General features: G+C 50.6%; 1 protein-coding gene across 1 annotated transcript; it reads left to right on the top strand.

The window, feature by feature from the left end:
• Positions 1-33: 33 nt before the first annotated feature.
• On the top strand, positions 34-27063 carry MMP2 (matrix metallopeptidase 2). The gene is made up of 13 exons (XM_055412752.2): positions 34-503; positions 3533-3759; positions 4733-4881; positions 5962-6090; positions 6281-6454; positions 9022-9195; positions 10068-10241; positions 12513-12668; positions 13910-14045; positions 18038-18174; positions 19624-19783; positions 24274-24383; positions 26149-27063. Exons 1-13 carry the CDS (start codon positions 348-350, stop codon positions 26250-26252), a joined length of 1986 nt encoding a protein of 661 aa, XP_055268727.1. The 5' UTR covers positions 34-347; the 3' UTR covers positions 26253-27063.

Raw genomic sequence — 27063 nt, 5'->3', positions numbered from 1 at the left:
CACCCGCCGCAGCCCTGCCAGCGCCCTCCCAGCCCAGCCGGCCACATCTGGCGGCTGCCCTCCCTTGTTTCCGCTGCATCCAGACTTCCTCCGGCGGTGGCTGGAGGCTACGCATCTGGAGCTTTAAACATAAAAAGGCTTTGCCAGGACCGGGCGAGAGCAGGCGGCGGCGGAGCGGGCTGGGGGCCGGGCCATGCGCTGCTGAGCCGGGCAAAGCCGAGGAGACCGAGTCGAATAGCCCCTCGGAGCGCCGCGCCGCGCGGGGGAGCAGGCGCCAGCCAGGCGGCGACGCGGCCACACGCACCGAGCCAGCCACCCCCGGGCGACGCGCGGAGCCCGGGAGCGCAATGACCGAGGCGCGAGTGTCCCGGGGCGCGCTGGCCGCCCCTCTGCGGGCGCTCTGCGTCCTGGGCTGCCTGCTGGGCCGCGCCGCCGCCGCGCCGTCGCCCATCATCAAATTTCCTGGCGATGTGGCCCCCAAAACGGACAAAGAGTTGGCTGTGGTGAGTTGCGACGCTAGCCTCATCCAACCAAGTTTAGAGAAACTTTGGAGCGGGAGGAAGGGCCACCCCTCCCCCCAGCCCACGGTGGGCTTACGGCGTGGGGGAGGGGCTTCAGTAAACCGCGCGGGGTGGTCTCTGGACCGCCGAAGGAGGGGGCGGTGGGGCTGCGGTAAGAGGAGAAGGCCTTTGATAAACAGCTTGGCAACTTTCAGGACCCAGAGCGGGGGCGCGCCACCAGCAGGGTCGGGAACCGAGGTCCTATGGCAAACCTCTGGAATGGGCGCCTTTTGCAAATAACAAGGACATTGTCCAGGATCTGGGATTTGGCAACAGGGGGGCGGCTTTGTAAACAGCTCTTGGACACATCTTGGAGGTTGGCTGACAAAGCCAGTTGGCCAGCGTCCTGGGAGGACTTTGGCAAAAAGCCTGAAGGGGTCTCTTTTGCAAACAGTGGAGGATCCTTGAAACCCCTGGTTAGGGGTCCCCTCTTAGGAAAGAGGGCGTCTTTGATACACAATCTGGATAAAACTTTGCACACGTGAGGGTGGGAGCTCTGGGCAAAGCAGAACTTTGGCCAATGACTGGGAACATTCTGCACACATCTGGAGAGGGTCCCTTGGACCAACCTCTCGGGGGTCCTTTTGGCAAGTATTTGGGGCCGATGGGAAACGACCAGCGCATCTTTTCTCAGTGGCTCAATGAACAAGTTGGTCAACGAGGGTCAAGGGTTGGACCTCAGAAAGTTTCCTCGAACTTCTCCAAAGGAGTCCGACGACGGAGGGAGAGAACTGGCCAGCAGGGCGGAGGGAGGGGCAGCACGAGGGCCCCGGCGCGTGGGGCGGGGGCGGACTGAGCCCGGCTCAGGGTGGGAGAGCAGCCAGGGAGCCCTCCCTCCTGGCGGGGTTCCGAGCTACGGCTCAGATGTTTTGAGAGCAAGCGAGCGCGCGGACCTGGCGCTAGGGGCATCCCCGCCAAGAGGTTGCACAAGCAGGGGTGGGGGCAGCGGCAGGGCACTCCCCCTCCCCCTGCAAGCACCCCGGGCTGGGTCTGCACCCCTCAACACGTTCCTTCCAGCGCACATCTGCCCTGTTAATTGCTTCAACCACCCTTTGCTGTTGTCGTTTAGTCGCTAAGTCAACCGCCTTAGAAGGCCCTCATTCTCCCCAAACTGTCCAGGACAGGATCGTCACGCCCTTGGTCACCGGATCACCCGGGGAACTCCTTCTCAAGCTATGACACCACCCCTGTCCCTTTTCCAGCATCCAGGTCTCTGCCTTTTTTGGACAAATGGAGCTGGTCTGCATAATGATGGGGCTGTGGTTGAGGGTGAAGGTGGAGCTTTGGAGCATCAGTCACAAAGCTACCTGGGTCCCCACACCTTCTACAACGTATGGAGGTCCATGTTGCCCAGAGATGCACAGTGGGGGACTTGAAAAACTGAACTTTGAACTTAGACCTCCTGAGTTCAAATCAGGGGGGTGCAGTAACCAACTGGCCTAGTAAATCTTGGGCAAGTGACTTCTCTCTGAGCTTCTCCTGCAAACTGAGGGTAATAAGGGTACCTCTCTTGGGGTTAAAGGAGAGATAATCTTAGGAAATTCCCTAGTGGTTCAGTGATTAGGACTTTATACTTACACTGCAGAGGGCACCGTTGGATCCCAGGTGGAAGAACTAAGATCCTGTGTGCCTCGTGGCATGACCACAAAAAATAAATAAAGGAAAATAAAGGAGAGGTAATCTTAGACACTTTGAAGGGTACCTGGGACATAGAAAGCACTCAATAAGTGTTAGTCATTGTATGTTATTATTATCATTTATTATTAATATTATTATTATACCCTTTCTTTCCTCTTTCTTAACTACCTTCCTAAACAAGGTTCAGTTCAGTCGCTCAGCCGTGTCCGACTCTTTGCGACCCCATGAATCACAGCACGCCAGGCCTCCCTGTCCATCACCAACTCCCAGAGTTCACTCAAACCCACCTCCATCGAGTCGAGGGCCCCATTAATAAGGTCTCCTGGCTCTCCCCACCATTCCTATCACATATTTAATTTTTCACTTATTTGTGATCCGTCAGCCTCCCTATACTGGGCTTAGAACCCTAGAGACTGAGATTAGAAACATCTGTCATGCTCACCACTTGACCTTCAGCCCTAACACTGGGCTTGGCACCTGGTAGGTATCAAAAAGTATTTGTGAAATAAATGGATGAACTGATTGGTCTCTGACCCCCTGCAAGGGACTGTTTGGTTTTGGCCTCCATTTGGGCTGAGCCAGCTGCACAGTCCCTGAGGGACAGGGCTGTTTTCTTTGGGAAAATGGCAGATTCAGGATTTGAACCCAGGTCTGTCTCTTGATGGAGCCCATGGTACCCAGCCCTTATAAGAAAAGTGAGGGAAATAATCCCTATGTCATCAGCGTTTTGGTGGATTAAAAGAGATAATGGAGGTAAAGAGAGGTGGTAGAGAGGTAACAGTTCTAAGCCTGGGCTCTGGAGCCAGTTACTTGGGTCCCAATTCAGTTCTGCCATTTAAGAGCTGGTGATCTTAGGCAAGTTTCTTAACCTCTCTGTGCTTTCGTTTCTTCTTCTGTATGATGGAGATACTCATAATGTCTACATGATAGAGGCTATGAGCAGTTTTGTTTTGTTTTGCCACACTGCGCAGCATTGGGGGGATCTTAGTTCCTGGACCAGGGATCAAGCCCATGCCCCCTGTAGTGGAAGCAAAGAGTCTTATCCATTGGGCCACCAGGGAAGTCCCTGCAGTGAGCATCAAATGAGTTGACATGCTGACATCAGTACCTGGGCATATAGTGGGCACCCAACATGTACTCCCAAACCACATTATCTACAGTTTGTATATCACTCAGCTAATGGGAGTGTGGGGCCATCTGGGAGTGTGTATGTCACTTAGCTAGTGGTTTGGGAACCTGGGACGCTACCCAGTGCCCTGGGGTTGCTGATTCCTTTGGCTAGTACTATACCATCCTAACATGGCTGTTTGTGCCGGGGTCCTTATTTCTTCCAGCAATACCTAAACACCTTCTACGGCTGCCCCAAGGAGAGCTGTAACTTGTTTGTGCTGAAGGACACCCTGAAGAAGATGCAGAAGTTCTTCGGGTTACCCCAGACAGGTGAACTGGACCAGAGCACCATTGAGACCATGCGGAAGCCACGCTGCGGCAACCCTGACGTGGCCAACTACAACTTCTTCCCCCGAAAGCCCAAGTGGGACAAGAATCAGATCACATACAGGTGCCAAGGCTGGGCTGTGGGAGGCAGGGCGGGCCCTGGTCCAAGGGACACTGTGTCTCATTGGGCGTTGTCTTCTCCCCTCTCCGGGGACCCAGGAGGGATCTTGAGAGGACTTGGCATCCTAAGGAGTTTGCGTTCAAAGTTCTTAGGAATGGAGTCAAACGGACCAAGATTTGAATCTCACCCTTCCTGGCTGTGGGGCATTGAACTACATCCTTTTCAGTGCCGACCCTTGGCTTTCCACTCTACAAAACAGAATTAAAACTGAACCTTACTTATGGGTTGGTTGGGAAGTCAATCGTGTATATAAAGGGGTTTCACAGCATCCAGCACATAGTGAGAGGGGGTAACCATTCCCTTCTCTAGAGGATCTTCCCACACTAGGGCTCAAACTCGGGTCTCTTGCATTACAGGCAGATTCTTTACCATCTGAGCCACCACAGAAGCCCATAATCAATGCTAGTCATTGTCATTATTAAATGAGGTTATTGAGTGGGTAATGAGGACTTGATGATTGGTTGCTATTGATAATTGGGTTTTATGGTATAGAGTTGTTGTAATTGGTTGTTAATTGGGCTGAGAGCTCTGTTCTGTAGGGCTCATGCTGCACTCCAGGGATGACATCTCTGCTGGGTTCTGGAATGCACTGTTTACATTCCTATCCATATGGGTTGATCTAAGGCTCCGCAGGACTTCAAGGAGCTCTGGTGGGCTCTTCTCCTAGGAAGCTCTACTTAACATGTACACACATGCCTGCGTGTGCATCCAAACTCATGCACACACTCATGCAGACACATATCTGTCACATGTATGCACACATTCACACACCTGTGCACACGCACCCACCGTTGCACACTCACACACAATCACATATACACACCCTTGCACACATACATGCACACTTGTACGCCTAGGCATACTCACATGCCTTTGCACACCTGCACACACTCACATGCACTTTTGTTACCTCCAGGATCATTGGCTACACGCCTGATCTGGACCCGCAGACAGTGGATGATGCCTTCGCTCGTGCCTTCCGAGTCTGGAGCGATGTGACCCCGCTACGGTTTTCTCGGATCCATGATGGAGAGGCTGACATCATGATCAACTTCGGCCGCTGGGGTAGGCAGAAGAGCTGCGGAGGGGGGGTCAGTGTAGAGACAAAGGGCATATCTGGATATTAGAGAGGCACAGGGGTGGGGGGGGTCTCCTTTCCAGCTTAGCTAGGAGGGCAGAAGATGCAGACACTAGAGTGGTATGGACTGGAGCAGACATTGGAAAGGCACGTTGATAAGAAGTGGATGATCTGACTCCCTGGAGGTGGTGTGAAACCAAAAGCAGATGGTCTCCCCACACTGTCCAGTATGAAAGCCCCTGGATCGTCAAGGCTACTTACTCTTAAATTAGTTACAACTAATAAAATTTAAAATTCAGTTTCTTGGTCATACTAGTCAAATTCCAAGTGCCCTGTAGTCACATAAGGCTAATAAGTTGGACAAAGAACATTCCATCACAGCAAGGAGTTCTGTTGGATGACACTCGTAGACGCTGAGGAACTCTTAATATGAAAGTGGGTCAGATACAATGGACCAGGGTAGACCTGAGAGTGAGCAGAATGGACGCTGGGGTCTAGGGCACCATGTGGGTTGGGGATGGGAACGCGGTAGACATGAAGGTAAGCAGTGTAGACACTGTGAGTGGAATGTGATGAGGGGAAGTAGCACAGGAGACAGTGCAGGTATGTGGGAAGATGGTATGGCCCTGGGTGGCAAAGTGGTTATGAGTGTTAGCGTTGTGGCCGTTGGGAACAATATGACTTGAAGGGAGGTGATACGGCTAAGAGAGGATGTGAAGGTAGTTGGTATAGACCCTGGGGACAACGAGGGTGGTGGCTAGGAGACTGGTGTGGCAGTGTAGGTGTGTGGGTAGGTATAGTGTCATCAGCAGTAGTGTAGACAATGAAGGTTGGTGGTAGAGATTCTGAGGGCTGTGTAGACTTGAGGGAGTAGTGTAGATCATAGGATGCTGACAGTCAAGTCAGCAACAGTCTACTGGCTCACTGTGTCCTCAGTCCTGGGTAACCCAACAGGGCGAGGGAAGGGGTCAGAGGGTAGATGGGCTGAAGGGCCCCGACCATGGATGAGATATGGCTGGTTCAGCCCCCAGTGGGGTAGCTAGAAGCTGAGATCCAGTGTGTTTCAGAGCATGGAGATGGGTACCCTTTTGATGGCAAAGATGGGCTCCTGGCTCATGCCTTCGCCCCGGGCCCTGGAGTTGGGGGAGATTCCCACTTCGACGACGATGAGCTGTGGACCCTGGGAGAAGGACAAGGTAAGAATATGACCATCTACATGCCTGAGCCTCCTCGCCGATTTTCTGCATGCCTCCCTGTCACCTAGCAACAAAGATTGTGGCTTCCCTGGCAACTGTAGACCCCTCCATATGCTCAGATGGGAGGGTGCGGGAGGTCACATACCCCAATGAGTCACAATCCTGGTCTCCACCCTGTGTGGCTCCTCAGTGGTCCGTGTGAAGTATGGGAATGCTGATGGGGAATATTGCAAGTTCCCCTTCCTGTTCAACGGCAAGGAGTATACCAGCTGCACAGACACAGGCCGCAGCGATGGCTTCCTCTGGTGTTCCACCACGTACAACTTTGACAAGGACGGCAAGTATGGCTTCTGCCCCCACGAAGGTGAGTGTCCTCCTGGCTTCGGGCCTTGACCTTCCCGACCTCCACACTCCCCAGGCCTGGCACTGCCAATCAGCCAGTGTCCCCTCCACTTCCTTCAGCCCCCACATCCCTGTTTGAGCCATCACTGTGCTCTTCTCATCTGTTCCATTATTCACTTAATACTTTCATTAAATTGATTCCTCTTTTAAGCTTCACCATTAGCAATATTTTTGAACTCATTCGTTTGATGTGCTAATTATTTTTTTCAACATACATTAAAATGAACTTAGAATGATTAAAATGCCCAATGGGTCTCTTGAGAACTACTTTCTACCCTCTAGCAGAATTGGAGGTTCAAAGGTTGAGGAGAACCTTGGGATGAATCAGAAGCCTAATAGGATTGGTACTGAGGCCAATACCCAACCTGGCTTGGGGACACCGACCTGGGGGATTTCAGACATTGCTTCTGGTTCTGATGCTGACTCTGTGTGACTGTCTGGGGGCTGTTTCATCTGCCTTTATTGGTCTCCATCTGTCTTTGCTTGTGGCTGCATCTCTGAGTCTTGGCAAAGGCATCAAGTTTGACCTAGTATTTATGTGTGTGTTTTTGTCAGTGCTTGAGACATAAGCTCTAGATATTTTGAAACAGTGTAGAGGGAAATTTTTTTTAAAAGGGTAAGGGTATTGACATATACACTCAATTCTTTTTAATTTATCCTTGACATACTTCATAATCAGAAATCATGAAAGGACAGCATATATAACCTTATAATCTTATCAAGTCATCATGTTTAATTATTCAGGAGGTTGAAAACTGAGGAGATGTGGAGAAAATGTGAAAAAGTCCAAAACCTTTTAAAATACTTTTTTCTTTACTAGTCCATAAAGACTCCTTGATCTATAGATACCTCTGTCTTCTTAGCTGTAATTTTACACGTTTGTGAATCTTTCTGACTTTATTGCAACTGAACCCTAAGTACCAGCCCTGTTGACAGAAGGAAAGAAACAAAGAGCTAGTTAATGCTTTTAGTACCCAAAACTCATGCAATACTTTTTATTAAGTAAAGTTCAAGGCATCGGCCATTAATAAGTCAGAAATATTTAGAACCAAAAATATTTAACGTATCTTGCATTTCCCAGTAGGGATTTGGATGGTGTTAACCTTCCATGTGTCAACCCCTGTGTTTAGAACAGAATGTCTTGATAATAGAAGGGAAACAGCTGTAATTCATAAGTTGAGGAAGGGCTTTTCCCTGTTCTGGACATTAACCACTGACTCGGTCCTTAGCCAGATGTAAGCACGCACGACATGCACGTGTTTGGGTCTTGGGGCAGAGGTTCTGGTTACTCAGCCCCTCCTGACTGCTGAGTCAGTGTCTGCTTCTCTCCATCCCTTTGGGGGCAGGATCTGGGAGGAGATGGGGGCTTCCTGGGTGGTAGAAAAGCTGCTGATGGGAGGCCAAAGGTGGAGACTGGTCTCCATCGAGGTTAACACTTCGCCTTTCCCATTTCAAGGCCACCAAGGCAACTTGTCTTCTCCATCAGCCCCTTTGTTTCTGGCGTTCCAGGAGAAGGTCACCGGGTTGGGGAGAGGGGAGCAGTGAGGGGAAGGGGCCCTGAGACTTGTCGGGGTGGCCAGGGACTGGCCTTGATTCTGGCCATGGTGGAGTTAACGGGGGCTGGTGAGGTCACCTCTGGCGCCGTCGTTCACAGATGGTCCTTGTTACGCACTTGTGGTTTTGCTAGTTGGCAAATCCAAAGGCACACCATTCTGTAGCTTCGGGTGATGAGGGTGCGGGGCAGCAGGGGGAGAACCCAAGACAGACAAGCCCAGACTCTTAATCCCACTGTCTCCCCTGAACCCTCCAGTCATGGCCCATGTCTTGGGGCGGTCAGAGTGGGAGCCTGGAGTGTGTATTAAAGGTTCGGAAAGATACCACCTCCCCCTCCCGCGCTCCCTCTCCTCTCCCTCCTGCAGGGACCACAGCATCTGGGAAAACGCCTGGGGTTGAAAGGAGGTGCAGTTTTCTCTGTGTGCGCAAGCGTGAATGACAGAGAGGAAGGGAGAGATGGAGATCAGTGTGTTTCATAGTTCTCAGTTACAACCCTCATCCATCTAGGTGACCATGAGTAGTTCTGCAGCCAGCTTTCTTCAAACCTCAGTTTCCCTCTCTGTCAAACGGAGAGATATTGCCATCCTGCCCACCTTGGATGATATATTTAGCAATCTGCAGGGATGCGGGCATCAATCAGGCAGAGTAGACGGTGACCCTGGGGCTGGGGTAGGGCTCTGGAGGCCCCCACTGTGTGCAGGGGTTAACTGTTTTATTGCTGGGGCAAAGGGGTGCGATCCATAAGGTCCAAGGAAAAGGATGGGGCTGGCAAGGGAGGAAGGAGTATTTACCCCCAGAAGTTCAGAGAAGCAACAGTTTACCAACCAGTATAGTTTTGTTTAGTTTTTTTTTAATATTTTACCAATGCTATGACTTCCCTGGTGTGAGTGGGCAGGTGGGCAGCCCGCTCTGAACCCACACAGGTGCCCAGTGGATGCTCATATTCGCACCCTCCCCCTCTCTCCTGCACTCCAGCCCTGTTCACCATGGGTGGCAACGCCGACGGACAACCCTGCAAGTTCCCGTTCCGCTTCCAGGGCACGTCTTACGACAGCTGCACCACGGAGGGCCGAACGGACGGCTACCGCTGGTGTGGCACCACGGAGGACTACGACCGCGACAAGAAGTACGGCTTCTGCCCGGAGACTGGTGGGTGTCGTGCCTCTCCCCACCCTCCGATGGCAGACCCACGGGAGCGCCCTCCCCACCCCGTTTCCCCAGGACAAGGGCTGCTAATCAGGACACTCAGCGGCTGGCCCAGCACGGACACCACAGTCAGGACAGACGTTGGGCACCCAGGGCCAGTTCAGCTGAATTGGCTGGTGATGCCTAAGTTCAGGCCCGCCCAGGACTCCCTCAGAGTGATCTGCACTCTCCCAGCCTCCCTGGTCTTTGTTTCTTCCTCCCCCTCATCCCAGAGTCTCTCTTCCCTGCCTCTGTTTGTCTTAGCCTGTATCTCCTTTGATCTTTGTTTTTCAATAAGAACTCCTTCCCTCCTTCCTTCCCTTCCTTCCTCCCACCCTTCCTTCCTTCCTTCAACAGATATTTGCCAAGTCCCTGCTCTCTGCAGAGGACACAAGTAAGCCTCCCACTGGCCCATGTGTGATGGAGCTCCCGGTCTTGGAAGGGGTGTAGGCACTCTCAGCTCTGCCCAGCTCCCTCTGCCCGCCCCCCATACGGCCCCACCCATGGAAAGCTAATTTAAAAAGCTCTGGAGTCTGGCTGCCTGGGTCTGCATCCCAGCCCTGCCACTTCTTAGCAGCACTGCCTAGGCAAGTTTCTTAATCTCTCTGAGCTCCAGTCTTCCCATCTATGCAACAGGAGGTAATCCAGGGTTCCTACCACACAGGGTTGTTTAAGGGGGGCCAGGATGTGAGATGTGTATAAAGCCCCTGACCCAGTGGCCCGGACTGAGCGAGCACTGAGTAAGTCTGGCTTGTTAACGTCCACGTCCTGTCGTTGCTCCTGGTGGTGGCCTCAGAGCCCCTGCTTCCCGCTGACCCGTGTCCCTGATCCCACAGCCATGTCCACTGTGGGCGGGAACTCGGAAGGTGCGCCATGTGTCTTTCCCTTCACCTTCCTGGGCAACAAGCACGAGAGCTGCACCAGCGCTGGCCGCAGTGATGGGAAGCTGTGGTGTGCGACCACCTCCAACTACGATGATGACCGCAAGTGGGGCTTCTGCCCGGACCAAGGTATGAGGAGCCCTGGCTTGAGGTCAGAGAAGCCGCACATCCGGCCCCGCCCTCGAAACCGTCCAGAGTCCCCACCCACCTCAGCCATAGGCACCGCCTCCTAGACACCCGCCTACCGTGATATAAGTAGGTGCCTATGCCACCTACTGGCATCTCGGCATCTCTACTGCGGACTCTCCCACTCAGCAGTAACGCTGCCCCTTCCTGGTGCGGACCGCTTGCCTGCTTAGCCCCGCTTTTCTGGGCAAAGAGGTGGCCTCCAAAATAAGACCCGATCCATCCCAGTTCCTGGGTGGGAGTCAGTTTTCCCCAGAAGATGCTGCTTTCCCCTCCCACCTCTTTACACCTCCATGTGGGTCTGTCACACCCCCAAACATCTCAGGGCTGCGTGCAGGGAACCCTGCTCCAGAGAGATGATTCTCCTGCGAGACATTCCCACTCCAGCAGAGAGCTGCCTTCAGGGGGTTGGGTGGGCAGAAGAGAGGAATACAGTAGGCGCCTCATCCTTGCTCTCCCCACCCTCCATGCAGAATGGGGAAGCCCTCACGGCCCTCCCTGCCCCCATGGGCACCATCCTTTGCCAGGTTGTGAATGGAGGGGTCCTTGTCAGTATTGGGTGCTGAAAACACAGCTGCCAGGGACAGCTTTGCCCTCCAGGGCTCACAGGCTTGAGGGAGGGAGTGACTAGGAGACAGACTGTGACCTTACTGTGTGGTCACTGCAGTGAACAGGATCCTTGGGGACACCGGGGAGTCACTCTAGGCTGCAGGGCCCAGTGTCACTGGGTTCAAGGCCCCAGGTGACCAGGTAAGAATACTGGGCTTGGGCCAGCCAGTATTAGGGCAGCCTCTTTTTAAGCTTCTTTTCTTTTTTACTCTTACTGAGATGAAACTTGGAGAATGCCAGCTGACAGAGGCTGGCCAAGGGAGTTTTTTTATCCTCCCCCAAGTGCCATGCTAAGACGTACCCTGATTTTACCTGCTCTGCTCCAGCCTCTATCTAAAAGTGGGGTTTTCCACCTGCCGGAGTGGTTTAAGGATCCAGAGCACGTATAGTGTACTTGGTTGGGGGAGGGGGCAGTGTATTAGTGTCCTATTGCTGTTGTGCAGTCGCTAAGTTGTGTCCGACTCTTTTGTGACCCCATGAACTGTAGCCCGCCAGGCTCCTCTGTCCATGGGATTTCCCAGGCATTCCCTTCTCCAGGGGATCTTCCCCACCCAGGGATCAAACCTGCATCTCCCGAATTGACAGATGGATTCTTTACCACTGAGCCACCAGGGAAGCCTGTATTAGTGTCCTTGGGCCGCCATAACCAGATGGCTTAAAACAACAGACATTTATTCCTGTGTACTTCTGGAGTCATCTGGAAGTCTAAAATCAAGGTGTGGGTTAGGCCACATTTTCATTAGAGACTGTATCACTCCAATATCTGCCTCTGTTGTTATTTGGCCATGTACGTCTGGATGTATCTTCTAAGGACATGGGTCACACTAGATTAAGGGGCCACCCTCCTGCAGTATGGCTTCATTTTAACTTATAGCTTAATTTATCTGCAAAGACAATATTTCCAAATAAAGTCACAGCCACAGGTATGTGAGGTTAGGACCTGAACGTGTCTTTGCAGGGACACAGTTCAACACACAATCGAGTGCAGCGATCGGGTTTGCCCACTGTCTGCCTTGAGCCTGGGCAACCACTCCAAGTGAGCATCTTTTTACTGCTTCCCCTGGGGAAGAAATGGTGGACCCAGGGGTTTCCTCTTTGGAGACTCTGCAGAGCAGGTTTTGCCCTTGTTCTTTATAGAGAAAACGAAGAGCCAGGAAATGGGATTTTTAAGCAAATGGGCCTTTAAGTAAAGGATTTGCAATGCTGCGTGCTCCTTTCTATAGCACATGTGCAGTCCACTTGGAAAGGGCTGAGAGGACCTGGGTTGACTCTAATTGAAAGTAAAAGGTATGGTCTGCTAACCCCAGAATTCTCGGAAGAAGAAAACATCAATATGTGCCACTTCTATGCTCTGAACCCTACCATGGAGACGTCCTCAAATGTCACCATTGTCGGAACCAGGCCTGACTACTACTACTTTTTTTTTTTGGCTACACCGAGTCACATGTAGTATTTTAGTTCCCCAATCAGGGATCAAACCCCTGCCCCCCATGTTGGAAGCCCAGAGTCTTAACCACTGGACCACCAGGGAAATCCCCTGGTCTGACTTTCTCTCTTATCTCTCTCCCTGTCCTTCTGCCCCACTCCCCTCCCTATGGCCCTCAGGGTACAGCCTGTTCCTGGTGGCAGCCCATGAGTTTGGCCATGCAATGGGGCTGGAGCACTCGCAGGACCCTGGGGCCCTGATGGCACCCATTTATACCTATACTAAGAACTTCCGCCTGTCCCATGATGACATCCAGGGCATCCAAGAACTCTACGGTAAGCCTCAGTTTGAGGTCCCTGGGGCAGGGGCTTGGGGAGGTCATGTCACTGAGGGTAGGGTACCAGGGGGTGGAACCAACCAGATCTGGGACTGCAGGAGACAAGGGCAGGAGTGTTGACCTGGTCTGGGGATATTGGAGCATCACTCCAAGTGGGCCCTCGAACAGCCCTTTCCTTTCCAAATAACACCAGTGTCTGAGCCTCGCTTGGCTCCCTAGAGCCACGCCGCGAGGCGGGTGGGGCAGAAATGGGCTCTCCGTTTTCTAGGTAAGTCAGCTGAGGGAGGTCTGAGAAAGGTAACCTTCTGGCCCCAAGGTCAATGAGGTTTACACATCCAAGTGAAGTTTAGAATCCAGGAGAAGTATTAATAGCTAAATACAGGGTAGAAATTCCCCACCTGGAGTGACCTTAATGATATAGGAGTACAAATCTTCTAGTTCTCCAAACAATTATTTTATTCTAACTTGTAATAGGATCAGTACAGCTAGTACCTGGAACCACTGACTTATGTATATTAATGCTTACAATGAGGACAGAGTTTACAAAGAGACTCCATTTTTTAAAATAAATCAACATATAATAGTACTGGTGGTACTTAGACAAGGCTGAAATCGTGAAAATGGTTCTGGAGTGACAAAGTGTGGGGAGCACAGGACTTGGGAAAGAACTGCAGTAGAGTGAGTGGCTCTGGGTTCGAGCGTCGCCTCTGCCACCCACCAGCTTCAAGGGATGGAGCCGTCTTTATCTCTCTGGACTCAGTTTCCTCACCTCTAAACTGCAGCTGGTTAGCCTTAGGAGTGAAGGAGGTGCCTGCCACACCCCCAGTGCTGGCCACACGGGCTCCCCTCTGACACTCTGACTCTCTTGTGGGCTCAGAAACCTGGGCTTTGGGTTTAAATTCTTGGGCAGGTCATTTACAAAACTTGTCTGGGTCTCAATTTCCTCATCTGTAAAATGGGAGTAAAGACGATGCCTATCTCTTAGGGATAGAAGGGACTGATTCAGAGGATGTCAGGGAAGAACGTTTATACAAGGTGAAGGACCACAAGCTTCTGGTTTCTGTTCAGTCTCCTTTCCAAGTCCAGGCCTCATCCCCCTGTCTTCCCTGGGCTGACACCTGAGGCCAGAATACTATTCTTCTGACCATTAGCAGGTTGGGTGGGCCGATCTCGGGGCTCAGCCTGTCGGGGAGATCCCCTGGGGCTGGGGAGAGTCTGAGGTTGGGTGTCTTCCCCCAGGGGCCTCCCCTGACATTGATACTGGCACCGGCCCCACCCCAACCCTGGGCCCCGTCACTCCTGAGCTCTGCAAACAGGATATCGTCTTCGACGGCATCTCTCAGATCCGTGGGGAGATCTTCTTCTTCAAGGACCGGTGAGTGTCGGAACTGGCTTCCTTGCCCTCCGCCCTGTCTCCCTTATTCTCGTGCTGCCATCTCTTGCTCAGGGACCCCATTGGGGGCTTCACAGAATGGCCGGTATGAAACCTATTTTTGCTGCATGTCCGACAGATTTTGGTGCTACCACAACAGGCACTTCCTGTGCTGTCTGCTAGCCTGTGGGTCTCCTCGGTGTCTTGGCTTCGGGCTGCAGTATGCAGGGATGGTCTGCGTGTCACTCCTTCTCCTGGGGTTAGCGGCTACTCGTTAAAGATGGCAGGAGCACAAGAGGCCAGATCAGACCACACAAATACATTTAAGGCCTCCACTCTGAGCATATTTGAGAATACTTCAGTGAAGTATTCTCAGTGACGAGAATCACGTGGCCAAGCCCAGTACACACTCTAGGGGATGGTACTGCATAATCATGTGACATCATGCATGGATGTAGATTTCTAAAACAGGGATGGAGGGAAGAATTAGGAGCAGTGATTCCATCTACTATAGACCTTCTCCTGGAATGGCCTTGACCTCAAATGTTCTATGTACGGGGAACAAGTCACCACAGGCAGAGAGGTTGTGCCCTTCAGGCTATAAATAAAGGCCCCCACTCAATCCACCAGGGCTGTGATTCACCTAGCAGTCCTAGAGGCAGGCAACAAATCTACAACTACATTAAAGCCATCATCCATCCATCCTTCCATTCTTCTACCTCTCCATCACGCATCTATCATCCAGTATCCACCCATCCATCCATTGTCTGTCCATCCATCATCGTTATGTATTCATGTGCGTCATCAAGTCATTCATCATCTGTCCATCCATAGAGCATAATAGTTGAGAGAATGGTTCTGGAGCCAGATTGCTTAGGTTAGAATCCTGGACCTGCTACTAACCTGGTGCATGATTATAGGCAAGTTAATTGTGTATGTTTTTACCTCAAATTACTCATCTCTAAAATGGGATTAATATTCCCACCTATCTCATAGGGCTGTTTAAGGATTAGATGAGCTTAGTGCTTAGAACAATGCCTGACACAGACTAAGTGTGTTCAATCATACTAGCTGTTCTTATTGATAAATAATTACTTGGCTTCTACTTTGCCAAATCCTTTGCTAAGCTTTGGGATCTGGGGGTGAGGTGTTTTCTGCTGTGGGCAGCGGGGCTGCTTAATGCCTGGATTGTTGTTTAGTCACTAAGTCATGTCTGATTCTTTTGCTACCCCATGGACCATAACTCACCAGGTTCCTCTGTCCATGGCATGTCCAAGGCAAGAATACTACAGTGGGTTGCCATTTCCTTCTCCAGGGGATCTGCCCCACCCAGGGATTGAACCCATGTCCCCTGCATTGGCAGGTGGGTTCTTTACTGCTGAGCCACCAGGAAAGCCCAATACCTAGATTAGTGTTCTCAAAAAAAGGTCAATGAATCTCCCCAACAAAAATCACTTAGAGTGTGAGGGTTAAAAGTTTCTGCCCCTACCCTCAGGCTCTCTGACTGAAATCTCTGGGAATGGGTCCCAGGCATGTGCATTTAAAAAAATTTCCCCATGAGAATTCCCTGGTTATCCAATGGTTAGAACTCTGTGCTTTCACTGCCAACGGTGAAGTTCACCCCCTTGTCAGGGAACTAAGATCCCACAAGCTGCAAGGCACAGCCAAAAAGAGGGAAAAAAAAATTTCCCCAATGATTCTGATGCACATTAAAGTTTGAGCGCCTCTCGTCTGGTTTAGGGAACAGAGGCAGAGAGGACCATCATGGCAGGATGAAAGAGATGTGACTGCAGAGATATTAGCACAACACTGTGTGGACACATCTGAGTCCAGGAAGGCTCCACGGTGAAGTGGTACCCAAGCGGGAACATTAGAGGAGAAGCAGATGCAGGTGGACATGATGGGGCTGGCAGGGCGAGAGCGTGGTTGAGACAAGGGAATTGCGAGAGCAAGGCTGGAGAGATGCGAAAGTTACTGGCTTATCCCAGGAGAGCCTGGTGAGGCTGAAGATGTTCCAAAAACTCTTGTGAAGAGGGCCTCTGCTCCAGGCACTGGGCTAGGTACTGGATGGGGGATGGGAGGAGTGGGGCAGATGCCAGAGAGGGATGAGACCCATAATGCAAAGAGAAGTCAGGTCCATCAGTCCACGAATGCCCAAACCAGGACATGTAACAACAGATCTCAGTATGTCCTGCAGCGCTCATTTCAGGGTTGAGGAAGAGGTGAGCCCAGGGAACCCACGCTCCAGCACCACCCTTGATCTGCTGCACTTCTCCCTAAGGAGACCTTGACCGCACTGGTGGGCCTGAGTACAGAGCTGGGAAAGGGTGTGGTGCCTAGACCCAGGTCGGAGCCATCCCTGGTCTGACACATCCCACTTCCTTTCAAAAGGAAGTTGATGAGTGTTTAATGGGCTCCTTGAATTGATCAGTAAGTATTTAAACACTGACCATATGCAGAAATTGGTGCTGGACATTGTGGGGGACTAGAAAGGCAGTATTGAAGGATAATTCAACTCCAACTTTGGAGTCAGATCAAGATTTGAATCCTGGCAATTCGACCATCTCTCTGAGCGTCATTTGCCAAGTAAGGATCGTGGTGTTTTCCTGTATCAGGATGTTTTGGTCGCAAGTAACAAAGAATCCCAACTCAAACCAACTTGAACAATGGAAAGAAATTATTCCCACGTGGTACAAAGTCCAGGGGTAGGGCTGCCTCCGGGGGCAGAAAGAGGGTCACGGATTTAGTGATTTCTTTGTCCACTACCATCCTTGGCAGTGACTTCGTCCTAAGGCTGAGTCCCTTGGGGTCACACGATGACTACCAATGGCAACTGGGGCTATAAACGTCCTTGCCCACATGCAGCAGAAGAGAGACTGAGAGAGAGAGAGATCTCCAGATGTGAAATACAAGTGTATGTCTTCAGTCTTATTGTGCCAACATAGGACATACGGCCACTGCTGAATCTATAATAGTTGCCGAGGAATGCTAAACTCTGATAGGGTTAGATCAGTGGTCCTCAAACTTTGGCACACATTAGAATCAGCTGGAAGGATTCTTAAGTCACAGATTACCGGGCCCCAAGCCCAGAGGGTATGATTCATGGGTCCTAAGTGGAGCCCAATAATTTGCATTTCAAATGAGTCCCACGTGTTGGTCTGGCGATCTCGCTTTGAGAATGGGTAGCTTAAACTCATCAGAATGGGGACTGGATCCATCTATAGGAAAGGAGGGACCATAAGTATGGGGATTTTGTGAGGAAAGATTATAGGGAAATAAATAATAGGTGTTGGGTAGACCACCAAGACTGCATATTATTTTATAATATTGTAAGGTTGACATTTTACAAGCCACATGAAGTGCTTGGCACTTAATAGGCCCTTAATAAATGATGGCTCTTTATTACTCCTGGAGGAGGAAATGGCAACCTGCTCCAGTATTCTTGCCTGGAAAATTCCATGGACAGAAGTGCCTGGCAGGCTACAGTCCATGGGCTTGCAAAGAGTCAGATATGACTGAGCAACTGAGCATGCACACACACTTTTATTACTCCTGCCAAAGTGCGTGAATCCATCATTTCAATTCGGGAAATGCTTTTGAGTGCCATCAGCTCCTGCCTCAATTGACTTCTGATCTGGCAGGAAAGATAAAACACTTAAAAAAAACCCAAACAATCAAACTACTGTAACAGGCACTTGGTGTTGCCAGTTTTGAGAGACTCAGAGGTGGGAGAGCATAGTATGGAGAGAGAGGTAGTTAGGGAAGGCTTCCTGGAGGAGGGAGCAGGAGGGGGAGCAAAGTGGTTGCTTCTCTGCTCTGGCGTCTTGCTGAAGGGATTCTGCTCATTCTCCAGTCATTCTCTACCCTTCCTTTGATCTTGCCTCCCCACTACCCAGCCAAGGAATTATCCTGGGATGTTTGAGTGGGCTGGGGGAGGCATGTGTGGTTACAGCTACAGAGGGACTGAAGGTGTGGTTTCCCCTTCCCCCACCCAGGTTCATCTGGCGAACAGTGACACCACGTGACAAGCCCACAGGGCCCCTGCTGGTAGCCACATTCTGGCCTGAGCTACCAGAAAAGATAGATGCTGTGTACGAAGACCCACAGGAGGAGAAGGCTGTGTTCTTTGCAGGTCTGTGGGAGGGGACTTTCTTGGCCCTCGGCTCCAGGGGGCACTGTACCACGATTCCGGTACACTGGTGGGTGCTCCCTCTTAGTTACAGATCCACTCTTTCAACCATCGTCTGGGAGATTGGTTCAGACATCCAGCATCAACCAGCATTGGCTCACAGAATGAATATTTCAGTAACCTTTTACATATTTTTCAATCTTTCTGATTCCTTTTCCAGAGGAAAATGACACTTCAGTGCTGCTGTCTTTAATATCTTCGTAATGCTAGTGCCTTCGGCAGATGACAGTTTTAGTTAGAATTTTTTAAACACTGATTTGTTTTTATTTTTAATGTTCACACTTATTTCTATAGACTTCAAAATGAATTCCTTGAAAGCAGAATGTTGAGTTAAGTAATAGTACTGGGAGACTCTTGTTTAGTTGGTAAGTTCTATCTGACCCTTTCCAACCCCATGGACTGTAGCCTGCCAGGCTTCTCTGTCTATGGGATTTCCCAAGCAAGAGTGAATTGCCATTTCCTTCTCCAGGGGATCTTGCCAACCCAGGGATCAAATCTGCGTCTCCTGCATTGCATTGGCAGACATATTCTTTACTACTGAGCTACCAGGGAGGCCCATGAAGAGTCTCTATAAGTGGTAAAAATCATCAAGGTAGAGTCATATGGGCTTCCCAGGTGGCTCAGTGGTAAAGAATCCACCTGCAGATTCTGGGTCGAGAAGATATCCTGGAGAAAGAAATGGCAACCCACTCCAGTATTCTTGCTGGGAAATCCTATGGACAGATCAGCCTGGCGGGCTACAGTCCATGAGGTCGCAAAAGATTGGATGTGACTTAGCAGCTGAACAACAGCAGGGCCATATGGGTAACATTTGGGAAACCTTGCTCCTTTACTCTTTATTCGAGCACCTCCCATGTGCCAGGGCTGCAATCCCTGCTCTCAGGGAGCTCACAAGCCAGGAGGGGAGACAGAAAAACAGGCTGTTAGGAGGGGATGCAGGAAGAGCTGTGGTGGTTAGGGGGGTGAAGGCTGAGATGGGGACATAGGGACAGCTTCCTTGACGCTGAAGGCTCAGACAACACTGTGAGTGCGTGCTCACCAGTGGACTCCCGAGCTCCTCCATCCCAGAGTGACCAGGGCAGCTGCTGGCTCACAGGGGACCTTTGTGCAGATTAGAAAAAGGTGCCTCTTCATGGCAATCACGGCACTTAGAATCTCTGACTTGATGAGTGAAGCCAGGGTGGGACTCACTCCCGCTCACCTTGGCCAGGGACCTTCCATAACCAATTTGCGAAGCCTTACATAGAGGCCCCGATTCTGGGCACTGAATCCAGAAGTGAGCAGAACTCGTGTACCCGTTGAGAAAGGCCACAGTGGGGTCGCTGGCAGATTGGTGTTGGGAGGAACAGCCTTGAGCACTTGCCGCGAACGCACCCTCTTCTTCTACCCCAGGGAACGAATACTGGGTCTATTCAGCCAGTACCCTGGAGCGAGGGTACCCCAAGCCACTGACCAGTCTGGGGCTCCCCCCTGATGTCCAGAAAGTGGATGCTGCCTTTAACTGGAGCAAGAACAAGAAAACGTACATCTTCGCTGGAGACAAGTTCTGGAGGTAAGGGAGGGTGGTGCGAAGGAGAGCTGAGCTGCCAGCCGTGTCAACAGAGAGAAGACACTGGCCTTGAGCCTCTTGGGTTGAGTTCAGAGGCTGGTGCGCTGTGGACGCTCCCTCTCTGGTCTCTAATCCGCCAGGGCTATGGGCCCTCTGAGCAGTCACCAAAGGGCAAACCATTCTTGGGCACATTACTGGTACAGTTCAGGTTAGGGCCTCCTTTCCCTGCTCAGTAGTCTTTGGATTGGGCTCATGACTGTCTGGTCTGGAGCCTTGTATTTTAAGGTGACTCACTGAAGAAGGGGGTAATAAAAATAATAGCTGCTACTCTGATCCTATGTGTGAGGTGGGTATTATTATTCTTCCCATTTTACAGGTGAGGATATGGGTTCAGAGAGTTTAAGTGTCTGGCTTAATGTCACACAGCCAAGTAGTGGCAGACTGAGATTTGAACCCTGGAATTCTGGCTCCCAGAGAACATGCTATTCTCCACTTTTCTACACTGTACCTGAGGTAGTGGGGTCCCAAGAGATGGGAGTGGTGAAGGCAGGGATGGCAGAGGGCAAACAGAGGATGAAAACTGAGATGGGTACCCACAGGAGCTAGCATCCAAATCTGGCCTCATTGGAAGCAGCGGCACCCTCTGGCCCAGCTTCCACAGGTCCCCTGGCTGTGGGTGCAGGCTGGCAGGAGGCCAGTTTGGAAGTGTGTAGCTCTCTGCCCCAGCTCATCTAAGGGAACGGTCTAGGGACTTCCCTGGTGAGTCCAGTGGCTAAGACCCTGTGCTTCCAATGCAGGGGCCCCAGGTTCAATCCCTGGTCAGGGAACTAGATCCCACAGCCACGACTAAGAGTTCAAATGTTGCAACTAAAGATCTAGCCTGCTGAGACTGAAAAAGATCCTGCATGCTGTGACTAAGACCCAATGCAGCCAAATAAATAAATATTTTAAAAAATAATTTTAAAAGTAAAGGGAAGGGTCTGATTCTAAGAGACCACGGTCAGGGCTGAGGGCCAGGGAGTCAAATATCCAGGAAGGGTTAGTGAGAGGCAGCCTGGATCTCAGGAGTTTCATTATAAATCTTCCCATTTCCTAGATGAAGAAACTGAGGTCCAAAGAGGTGAACTAACTTGTATAAGTTATTTATAGGCAAGTGTGTTGGCCACTGATTATGCAGATTATAGAATTTTAACTGCTTCTTTTGCCATCTAACCCTGGGCTGCCGGCACTGTACCCTCAGGGTTATTGGGTCGGTGGAGAAGGAGTGGTCTTCCTCTTTGCCTCCTAGCATTCTCACGCTCCTCCTGTGTCTGCATCTGAACCTTTGCCACTCCTGGAACAGTTCTGCTTCCCTCTGGAGTCCACCATCCTTCCCCCTCCGCCCCCAGTTGCCCTGCATTCAGAAGCTGTTTATGTCCCCGGCTGCCGTGTCAGGGTGGAATTCCAGACATATTGCTAAGATACTTAGCAACTTAAGCTGATTGATATCTCAAGCCTCAGGAAAGGAAACAGCCAGGAAACCACAGCGCTCTGCCCACAGGCTCCAGAACACTCCCAGGCACATGCGCATACTGTGTGGAAAGGCATCTTGGCACAGCAGTCACTCTGCATCTCCAGATCTTAGAATCAGAGAGGCCTAGTGTCTTTGAATCATGGTGTTGAAAGGACATTTATAATCATCCTGCAGCACACACTGTGAATGTAAACAAATGGGAACAGACGTGTCCGTACACACACACACACACTGATGCTCAGGCTGTGCTGGCACCTTGCTGGGTTTTGGGCAGAGATATCTGCTTTCTAGGTGGGCTGCAGTCCATGGGGTTGCTAAGAGTCGGACACGACTGAGCAACTTCTCTTTCACTTTTCACTTTCATGCATTGGAGAAGGAAATGGCAGCCCACTCCAGTACTCTTGCCTGGAGAATCCCAGGGATGGGGGAACCTGGTGGGCTACCATCTATGGGGTTGCACAGAGTCAGACGTGACTGAAGCAACGCAGCAGCAGCAGCAGCAGCAGTCCTTTTCAATAGCAAGCCTACCTGCCAAAGCCTAGATCTGGGATGGACAGCCTGTTCCACAGGGAAAGCTCTGTACATCTTCCTTAAAAGCAGCAGAACTGAAACATCCATTGGAAGTTCTGGGTGGGGTTTCTAAAGGAGACAGATCTTTTTCCCAGGAGAGGTAGTTAATGAGCCCGAGACTGGTCCTGGTGGAGTACAGAGGCCCAGGCCTCCTTGCTGGAAAAGGAGAAATCGCTCCAGAATGATACAGGACAAGGAGCTGCTTCCAGCTTGGGCAACCTCAGGGAGTGGTCAGCCCTTGCTTCTAGAAGCTTTCACTAAGCCCAGAAAAATGCATTCAGTATCTCCTATGTGCCGGGCATTTACTTTGGTGCTGGAAGATAGTGGTCAAGCAATAGGCTCTCTCTCAGACTTCCCTGGTGGTCCACTGGTTAAGACTGTGCTCCCAATGCAGGGGGCATGGGTTCAATCCCTGGTCGGGAAACTAAGATCCCACATGGCAAAGAAATGAATATATTACAGAACTTTTTTAAAAAAGGAGGAAAAAAGAAATAGTTGTTCTCTGCCTGGTGGAACTTACAAGATCATGAAGGGAAAAGATATAAACATGTACAAATAAAATAGTGATGGTTCCCATGATGGGCCCTGTACCACATCCCGGGGCTATGCATTTCACCTGTATTTCTCACTTAAGGTAGCCACTATTATTAGCTGTGTTTTCCAGGTGGCCTCAAGGATATACCTTTGAAAAATCTCAGACACAAATGTCTGTGTTCGGAACACCTCCTCTATACTACAGTTCTACAACCAGAGAGGAGAAGCTCAGAGGGTCACAGAGAAACCTTTCAAAAAGTGTCCCAGTGAGCAGGAAACTCTGTAGGAGGAAGGTCTGGGGACAGAGAGTGAAGACACATGGTCCTGTTCTGAGCCAGCATCTTCCGATGCCTCCATGCTGTATTCTTCATGGAGGAAAAGAATTTAGAAACAAATTGGTTCACTTCTCTGAGCCTCAGTTAATTCTTGCCCTCCCTGCCTTCTGCGGGTAGAGTGAGAAAGAAATGAGGGCAAGTTCAAGGGCACACAGCTCCGAGCCATTGTCACTCCAGAGAATGTAGTTAGGGGGGATGTGGATGGGATGCTGGAATTTTCCCAAGCTGGGAAACTTGGTTTTGGTACCTCAGGTCACAAGGAAGCATGTTAGGTTTTGCAAGAAGTCTCATGACAGATGGGATTAAGGAAGGCATTTCTGGCAGTTCTGAGGGTGATGGGCAGAGGGGGAAGACTCCTGTAGAAGGGGGCTCATCGGGAAAGCTGCTTTTGGCATCTGGGATTGGAGGTGGTCAAGCTGGCTGTGGGGAAGAAAAGAATCAGCTATGAGGCTGGTACTGGGCTGTCACCAGAATGAAATTCAAAGACAGATCTATCTAGAAAATTAGCACCATGAGGGCAAGACTTTATTTTGTTTATTATAATATCCACAGCGACATAGCAGGAGGTTATTAAATATTTGCAGAATAATAAATAGATGGAGTGTAAGTGGAGAAGCAGTGGAATCAAAATGACCCCAGCCTTTTAAAAGTTCTCCCAAAATTAAAATGAAAAAGACAGATGTTGCTAGCCAGGAAAAGAATATGCCAACTAATACTCCAGGTATTTACACAAATTAAAGGCAGAGCCTGGGATAACGACTTGCCCTGGGAGCTGCCGCTGGGCCTGAGATGACAGGAAGTTGCTCTGTGACTCACAGGGCTTGGGCTCATGCACCACCTTGTACTGTAACCTCATGTCTTAGCCAAGATCATTGCCCAAGATGTGGGCTGCCAACTCACTTGACAGATGAAGCAGCAGCATTTTTTTCAAGCCAAGCAGTGATGGGCCTTGTCTCTGGGCTCCCAGTCCAGTGCCCTTTGTACTTCAGCAGAGATCAGAGTTTCTAAGGGAACTAACATTTCTCAGATACTATGATAGGCATTTTGCATGTGTTATTCCATTTCATGTATATGATAATTAAATATAGCCCATCTAACAGATGGTAAAACTGAGGCTCAGAGAGCAGTTTGCCACCCTGGAGCCAGACAGGCCTGAGTTGGACTCCCACTTAGAAACTGGGTCCCCTTTTTAAGCCTCTGGTATATAAAATGAGTATTATGGTAGTAACTGTCATAGGATTGCCATAAGGATTGACTGAGAAGGTATATGGAAGGTGGGTAACACACTGTTTAAACGTTAGCAGTAATTATAAGATTGTTTTTACGGGACTGTCCCAAGTCACCTAATGAGTGAGTCGTGGAATCAGGATTTAACCAGGTCTGACTCCCTGCCCCTCAGCTCCAGTCAGGGGCCTTCCTGAAGGGTTAAAGCTGGCCTCCCAGGCTCACCCAGGAGCCATCAGCCAGACCCTCCAGTCACGCTGGGGATGGGCTGGCCTTGAGGGAAGCCCATTGGTTCACCACGGCCATTTTCCTTGCAGATACAATGAGGTGAAGAAGAAAATGGATCCTGGCTTCCCCAAGTTCATCGCCGATGCCTGGAACGCCATCCCTGATAACCTGGATGCTGTGGTGGACCTGCAGGGCGGGGGTGAGCTGCCCAGGCCTCTGGCCGCTTTCTAGGACTCCCTGCCCCCAGCCAGGGCCCCGCTCCTTGCAAGCACACACTCCCTCATTGTGTGGGGAGGCAGGCGGCGCCCCGGGAAAACAAACCGGCCCCTTCAGCCCAGCGCTGGGAAGGCATCCAGACCCCTGACCTCTGCTCACTCAGCCGGCTCCAGGCAGTAAGACCCAGAAAGGCCCCTCACAGCTGCAGAGCTTGGAGCCAGAGAGCGGGGAGGAGGGGAGGCCTGCCGGGGGCGAGAAACCTGGGCTTGGTGCCCTGGATTCATTCTGGGGTTTGATCCAGGCCCTTTTGGGTTCCACAGGAGGCCTTGTGACCACCTCCCGTTAGCAGAAGGATGGCTCCATTTGAGACAGGACCAACTTTGTCAGGCCCTGATGCTGAGGTGGCAGAGAGAGCCCATTTGTCTCTGTTCCTTTGCTGCATAAAACAACCAAACCACTGAGGGCTAGAATTTGGAGTTTGGAAACCAGATTCCTGAGGAGGCTTCTGGGAGGTCTCTAGGGCCCTGGAAATGAGTCCAGTTTGGCTTTTTAGAGGAGATTTCAATGAAATTTCACAAGGATGCTTTTTGAGCTCCTGTCACATGCTAAGCACATGGCCCTGACTAAACCTCTCACATGTCTAAGAAAAAGCAGGGTACAGCCAGGTGTCAGGTTAAGGATTATCTTCAGAAAGAAACATCTGTTGAGCACCTCCTGTACGCCAGGGGTTTGAAAGGAAGTAAATGAGGTCATATGTGTCAGGAGTAAGAAATTCCAAAATCCTGAAGGGCCAAGCTGGTGCATTAATGAGTGAAGCAGGCAAGGCAGACAGCGGGGAGTGATGTGGTCTGTGGAGCATCAGAGAGTACATGGCTTGTTTTCTGGGGACAACTGCTTCTCTGCTTCTGATGATCTCTGCCCTGCAAGCAAAGGGGAGCAGGGATGGCAACCCAGTAGTTAAGAATTCATGCTTCCACTGCAGGGGGATGCATGTTCGATTCCTGGGTGGGGAACTAAGATCCCACATGCCACGTGGTGCAGCCTCCGAAAAAGAGAAAAGGGGAGTAGTGTTATTAGATATTCTAGCTCTTTTGAAAAGAAGTGAGAAATCCGTATTTTCATATGAAATTTCCAGATTATTCAAAGCAAAACAGAAAACTTGTGTGGATTAAATAAAACCCATATGTGGACCACCTGATAGGGAAAGCAGTCTCTTGGTTTGCCACCTCTAGGAATGCAAAGTGCCCAGCTTGCTGCTTGTGCTCAGCACAGTACTATTATTTCTATTAATAATAGCATATGTCATCTCATTTTATCATCACCATAACCCCTAAGAGGTGGTATCTTTATCCATATCTCAAAGATGAAGAAACAGGGACTCAGAAAGTTTAATTCCTTCCTCCAGCCTCAGAGGGGTCTTCTGTGATTTAAAAGTTTCTTCCTGGGGACCTCCCTGCAGTCCAGTGGTTAAAACTTCACCTTTCAATGCAGCGGGTACAAGTTCAATCCCTGGTCGGGGAGCTAAGATCCTACATGCCTCCTGACCAAAAAACCAAAACATAAAACAGAAGCAGTTTTGTAACAAGTACAAGAAAGACTTTTAGCAATGGTCCACATAAAAAAAAAAAAAACTTAAAAATTAAAAATATCTTCCCTATGACAGGCAGACTTGTAAAGTTCTCAGGAACCTTCTCTGTGCTATAATGTCTGAGGATGGGTTGGTCACAGACTTCTCTTTCTCATTCCAGGTCACAGCTACTTCTTCAAGGGCGCCTATTACCTGAAGTTGGAGAACCAAAGTCTGAAGAGCGTGAAGTTCGGAAGCATCAAATCCGATTGGCTGGGCTGCTGAGCTGGCTCCGCCTCCCCCAGGGCCTGCCCCTCCATCACCTGCTGCACACCGGGCCCTGAGCACCAGGGAAGGACCCGGGTGGGCGTGGCAGCCCTCAGTTCTGTAATTAATCAGCATTCTCACCCCCACCTGGTAATTTAAGAAACCCTAGAGTGGCTCTGCCCTGTGCTCAAGTAAAGGTGCTGATTGTACCCCTCCTGGGTGTCCCTACCCCTCCATATCTCACCGGCTCTCCAGAGCCACCCCCAAAGAGATGCCTTGAGATTCTCAACGCAGCCATGCCTTGGGCTGCCTTGGTGCTGCCACACTTTAGGCTCTCCTCCTTCCACAACCTTCTGTGGCTTTACAGCACCCTTGGAGCCAACAGAGACTATGTCGAGAGGGCACTGGTGGCCCGACAGCCTGACCTGGCATGGGGCAGTGGGAGTGGGGCACGGTCGGGTGACCACCCCAGACATTTGGCCTTCTCCCTGCTGGCTGCCTTAGAACCGTCCCTTCATTAGCAGTTTGCTTTGTATGCACTTTGTTCTTTTCTTTGGATCTTTTTTTTTTTTTTTTACTTTTCCACTTTGATATTGCATTTCCCGACGGAAGGACTCAGGTTGTCTGAAGTCACTGCACAATGCATCTCAGTCCATGTAGTGATGGTCCCCTTGGTCACTCTCTTTAGTTATGTCCCTCCTCTGTCACTTCCTTCACTGGATGGAGGAAAACCAAGCCATGGCTCCCCCCGCCCAGCCCTCCCCTCCTGTCCCTTCAACAGTTTCCCCGTGGGAAAAATCAGTGAGTACGAATAAAGACACTAATTGAG

Source organism: Moschus berezovskii, chromosome 22, assembly GCF_049115385.1.
Source record: "Moschus berezovskii isolate FMDL1 chromosome 22, NW_MosBer_1.0, whole genome shotgun sequence".
NCBI lineage: Eukaryota > Metazoa > Chordata > Mammalia > Artiodactyla > Moschidae > Moschus > Moschus berezovskii.
The sequence above is the reverse complement of the archived record's forward strand: the minus strand, read 5'-3'. Positions and strand labels throughout refer to the sequence as shown.

Excerpts from the sequence above, each read along its gene's own strand:
- MMP2 (XM_055412752.2), top strand. The coding sequence starts at position 348 with ATGACCGAGGCGCGAGTGTCCCGGGGCGCGCTGGCCGCCCCTCTGCGG. Across the intron at positions 9,196-10,067 it reads CGGCTTCTGCCCGGAGACTG|CCATGTCCACTGTGGGCGGG; the intron begins GTGGGTGTCGTG and ends CTGATCCCACAG. Across the intron at positions 14,046-18,037 it reads ATCTTCTTCTTCAAGGACCG|GTTCATCTGGCGAACAGTGA; the intron begins GTGAGTGTCGGA and ends TCCCCCACCCAG.